This window comes from Raphanus sativus, chloroplast (assembly GCF_000801105.2).
Source record: "Raphanus sativus chloroplast, complete genome".
Taxonomy (NCBI): Eukaryota; Viridiplantae; Streptophyta; class Magnoliopsida; order Brassicales; family Brassicaceae; genus Raphanus; species Raphanus sativus.
The window spans coordinates 2,501-7,500 of NC_024469.1; the positions used below are offsets into that span (position 1 = coordinate 2,501).

The 5,000-nt window shown below is 29.7% G+C and overlaps 4 protein-coding genes and 2 non-coding genes across 6 annotated transcripts in view; 2 read left to right on the forward strand and 4 right to left on the reverse strand. All coding sequences in view use genetic code 11, as the record gives it.

Annotated features, from left to right (window-relative positions):
• The window catches only part of matK (maturase K), a 1,575-nt gene extending 507 nt beyond the window's left edge, over nt 1-1,068 (reverse strand). The window contains exon 1 of the mRNA in view: nt 1-1,068. This exon is cut by the window's left edge and continues 507 nt beyond it. Coding sequence (YP_009046895.1) covers nt 1-1,068 — 1,068 coding nt within the window.
• trnK-UUU overlaps nt 1-1,778 on the reverse strand; it is a 2,637-nt gene extending 859 nt beyond the window's left edge. The window contains exon 1 of the tRNA in view: nt 1,742-1,778. This is a non-coding gene — a tRNA (tRNA-Lys). The remainder of the gene's footprint in view (nt 1-1,741) is intronic.
• Nucleotides 1,779-2,444: 666 nt separating this feature from the next.
• Nucleotides 2,445-3,570, reverse strand: rps16 (ribosomal protein S16). Its single transcript is given in 2 exon segments — nt 2,445-2,671; nt 3,531-3,570. Coding segments are annotated over 2 exon segments (267 nt in total).
• A 466-nt stretch (nt 3,571-4,036) lies between these two features.
• trnQ-UUG lies at nt 4,037-4,108 on the reverse strand. Its single transcript has one exon. It is a non-coding gene; the product is annotated as a tRNA-Gln (tRNA).
• A 343-nt stretch (nt 4,109-4,451) lies between these two features.
• Nucleotides 4,452-4,637, forward strand: psbK (photosystem II protein). The gene has a single exon. It carries the CDS (start codon nt 4,452-4,454, stop codon nt 4,635-4,637), a length of 186 nt encoding a protein of 61 aa, YP_009046897.1.
• Nucleotides 4,638-4,931: 294 nt separating this feature from the next.
• psbI (photosystem II protein I) overlaps nt 4,932-5,000 on the forward strand; it is a 111-nt gene continuing 42 nt past the window's right edge. The window contains exon 1 of the mRNA in view: nt 4,932-5,000. This exon is cut by the window's right edge and continues 42 nt beyond it. Within this exon, the coding sequence (YP_009046898.1) occupies nt 4,932-5,000 (69 nt within the window).

Here is a 5,000-nt window from a genome sequence, read left to right on the forward strand (position 1 = left end):
CAAACTTGAGAGATAACCCAGAAATTCTAAATTATCTTTAGATAATTGATTTATATTAACCTTTTGCGATTGAAACCATACGGAAAAATAACATTGCCATAAATTAACAAAATAAAATTTCCATTTATTCATCAGAAGTGGCGTATCCTTTGTTGCCAGAATGTATTTTCCATGATATCTAACATAATGTAGGAAAGGATCCTTGAACAACCCTAAAAGCGCCGGAAATTTATTAACAAAGACTTTTAAAAAATGTTGTATTTTTCCATAGAATAAAATTCGCTCAAAAAAGACGTCATAAGATGTCGATCGTAAATGAGAAGACTGCTTGCGTAGAAAAAAAAAGATGGATTCGTATTCATATACATGAGAATTATATAAGAACAATAAAAATCTTGGATTCAAAATTGATTTTTTTTTACTATCAAAATTCTTCCAATTGCAATACTCGTATAGACAGAACCGAAAAAAATGCAAAGAAGAGGCATCTTTTACCCGGTAACGTAGGGTTTGAACCAAGATTTCTAGATGGATGGGGTAAGGTATTCGTACATCTAATACATAATTAAAATGTGAGAATTTGTCTTCTAAAAAGGGAAATATTGAATGAATTGATTGTAAATTGTAAGATTTTTTTACATTTTTTCCTTCGATAGAGGATCCCAACCTTAGGGAAAATGGAATTTCTACAATCACTGCAAATAAAACAGATATCATTTGATAATAGAAATTATTGGTATGCCCCAGATTTTTGTTCAAATCCTTAGTGGGAATAATCAAACGATTCTGTTCGTACATTCGTAAAATTAAGCGTTTCACAATTAGTGAACTATATTTTTTGTCATAATCCGCATTTTCCAAGAAAATAAGGCGATTTCTATTTAATCTATTTAAACCGTGATCATAAGCAAATACATAAATATACTCCCGAAAAAAAAGTGGATATAGAAAACTCTGTTGCCGAGCCCCATCGAACTCTAAATATCCTTGAAATTTCTCCATTTGGATTGAAATTCGATTTGAACTAAAAGTAAAGTCTTTATTTTCTTGAGTTCTGAAATGACACATAGTGCGATACAGTCAAAATAAGGTATTAGATTACGAAAGCAATAAATACCTCATAAACAGGTAGACTGCTAACCGGATTCTCTATCTTTAATAGGTTTCTGTTCGTTATATTATAGAATAACAAAACAAGATGATTAGAAATCCTTTATTTTTTGAACCTAATCGCTCTTTTGATTTTGGAAATATATATATATATTTTTTTTATCAATATACTGCTTCTTTTACACATCCATCTCCAACCTAACCCAAACGAACTAGGGAAAAAATAATTAGGACTCACGAAAAAATTGATAATAACACGCAAGAAAAAAATTCCTTCCTATACCCGTATTAGGTACTAATCTATTTTTAACATTTAATTAGATCGGGTAATTTTTCAAATTACGAATGGAAGCTCGTTTCTTTTTTTTCTTAGAATAAGGAAAACTGGTTTTTTATCCATCCATTTATATTTATTCACTCGACCCAAATTGGAATTCTTCTTTTTTTTTTTTTCGACAAGGTTGTACCGATCAGAAAAGCAAAAAAAAAATGGTATCTGAATTCTCCCTTGATACGACATGCTATTTTTTCCGTTCATTCCTTTCAGGATCAGTCGTGGTCTTACAAACTCTACCGCAGATCTGGACGAATCCTTTTCTTCATACAAATGTGTAAAAGATGCTAGTCGCACTTAAAAGCCGAGTACTCTACCGTTGAGTTAGCAACCCCCCCCCAAAAAAAAAAGAAAGTACAGCAAATATGTAGATACAACCAGAATAAAGAAAAATCCAGTCATGTGTGCGTCAGGGATAAATAGATCTATTTCTCTATGAGAGAATTATATTTGGTCCATACACTGTTGTCAATATGATTGTAAATTTTTAAAAAATAAAAAAGTTTAACCCCGTGGTTTGTTAGTTCATACAATGAATGAAAACTAAGCCGAATAGGATAATCTCAAATCTTTCTATATATATATACTTTTTTAGACCTTTTTTATGACCTTTCATTATTCATATAATAATATATTTATTTAGTTATTCATATAAAATAATAATATATATATATATTTAGTAAAGTAATATATTAATATATTATTTATTATACAGTATTATTTTCTATACAAAAAAATTTTGTATTTATACAAAATTTAGAATTTATATAGATCCAAAATTATTTTAATAAATTTGTTTATTATTATAAAACATGGTAGTTTTTAGCAGGATATTTGTTAGTTTTCATACCTTCTAGGAAGAATACTAATAATAAATGGAAATTCTAATAAATCAAAATAAATATGATGGAAACGAAAGAAAGAGGAGGAAAGAAAAGAGTAGATCAAATTTGATACCAAGCTATATATGAGTCTTTAACATCCTCTTTTTTATAGTTCATTAATTCAATTTCGTTTTATTAATACTTAATTCCGTAAAAATCCCTGCCTTCTTTGAAATATCATGAACTGTTCTTGTTGGTTGAGCGCCCTTTTTAAGGAAATCGAGAATAGCAGGAAGATTTAAATAAGTTTGATTAGTTATCGGATCATAAAACCCCACCTTCCGAAGATCTCTTCCTTCTCTTCGGGATCGAACATCAATTGCAACGATTCGATAAACGGCTCATTGGGATAGATGTATATGAATAATACCCCCCCCGAGAAACGTATAAGAGGCTTTGGCCTCGTACGGCTCGAGAAAAAAATGCAATGAGTAGAAGTTAACTCTCTTTATAAAATTCAAACATTAAATCAATTAGCCAGTATTGAAACCCTAACTATTTTTTTCATAAAAAGCGTTCGTAACATTCGTACTCTCGTAACTCAAGTTAAATAACTCTCAAATATCTCAACAGAGAATCCTTAAGTACTCTTTTTATTGAGTAGTCTCTAACCCTTTTTTTGTTTGTCTCATTTTTTAGAATTAATTTTGATTCTTCATTCTGATCTAGTTGTTCAAACAATTGAAAAAGGGATTTCCTTGTTTCAGGATTCTTTATCCTTACTTTGAATCTTTGGGTTTAGACATTACTTCGGTGATCTTGATCGTTTTATTAAAAAAGGGCAGCAACAAGCCCCTTATTTTGTTTATGATTTATTTTCTTTCTATCAAATAATCATACAAACGCTTGATTCACGCATGATAGACTTTTGATTCAAAGAATTTTACAATTTTACGAAAATTTCCTTTTCCATTGTAAAATTACTTGAAGGGCTTTTTTTTTCAATATCAAAATAAAAAGACTTACGAAGTTGTTCCAACTTATTGATTCGCACTAACCCTAGATCCTTACTCCTGCGAAAGGAATCAAAACTTTCTATTCTCCTCGAGCTCCATCCTGTACTCTTTTTTATATTCAAAAAGGTGTAGGACTTTAGTAAAATAGAACACAAAATGTCGAGCCAAGAGCACCTATATTCCTAATATAAAAGGTGGCGGATCAAAACATCCACAGCAGATCATGTCCTTCAATTCAAGTCGCACGTTGCTTTCTACCACATCGTTTTAAACGAAGTTTTACCATAACATTCCTTTAGTTTGTGTAATTGATTCAATTATGGAATCATGAATAGTCATAGTTCAGTCAGTATATCGTAATCTATACTTTTTCTTTCTCTATGAATGGAATAGTGAATCTACGCGTAAAAGGTTCAGTCAGAATTCAAATGAATCCCATATTAAATTGTATACCCATATTAAATTGTATATATGAAAAATCTAAATTTGACTAGAAATCTATATTTATATATATATAAATATATTATTTTTATTAAAACTCGTAGAATCTATGGTTCTACCTTACTTACCTACATCACACACAACTAAAAAAAGCAAATAGATTTTTTGTAATTTCGGTTGAAATAATTAAAAAGAAGTTTATTCTTCTTTTCATTTCAATATTTTTTAAGAATAAAATATTGGATTTTTAAACAGAAAGAAAACGATGGTGTACAAAGGCAATAGAAGATTGATTTCGTAATGACTGGACTCTGGGACGGAAGGATTCGAACCTCCGAATAGCGGGACCAAAACCCGTTGCCTTACCGCTTGGCTACGCCCCATTTTTATTTTTATTCAAGACTACTAAAAGAGTAATATTGCTGTTGGTTGTTCGTCAATTCAATTTCAGCCCAAATGAAATATAGATTACATTGGTGCTATAGTTTTGACACGTGTAGATAGCAAATCAAACTGACTTTATTGATCATTACATAGAATTCAATTAAGATATTGTATGAAAATATTATTTCTTTAATTCTCATAAGAGAATGAAAGGATTTTTGATTGAGTAAGTTCAACAAAGTCTTTTTAGACTATCTTTATTTATTTATTTTTTCCTTATATAAAAAATATATTAATAACTCAATCAAAATTAAATTATCCACAAGAACACCAATTTTTGTTATGCTTAATATATTTAATTTGATCTGTATTTGTTTTAATTCGGCCCTTTTTTCAAGCACTTTTTTAGTCGCCAAATTGCCGGAGGCCTACGCCTTTTTGAATCCAATCATAGATGTTATGCCCGTAATACCTCTTTTCTTTCTTCTCTTAGCCTTTGTTTGGCAAGCAGCTGTAAGTTTTCGATGAAATTATTAATACTGTCTTAGACAAATTCACGATTTTGATTCTTGCAACAATTCAAAAGATTCAAAAATCTTGACGTAGGAAAGAACTCTCAATTCAAACATTGAATTTTTTTGGTAGCCATACTAAATCTGGATCATTTGATTTCCTCAGTTTTATCCTCTTTTCTCTAAATGAAAGAACTTAATTAGATTCGAGTTCACTCACAAAAAAAATATCTAGATATTTAGTATAAAAATAGAGAATCTATTCTCTTTTTTTTTTCAAAAAAAAAAGTAAGATCTTGGAGATTGTGTAATGCTTACTCTCAAACTTTTTGTATACACTGTAGTTATATTCTTTGTTTCTCTCTTCATATTTGGATTC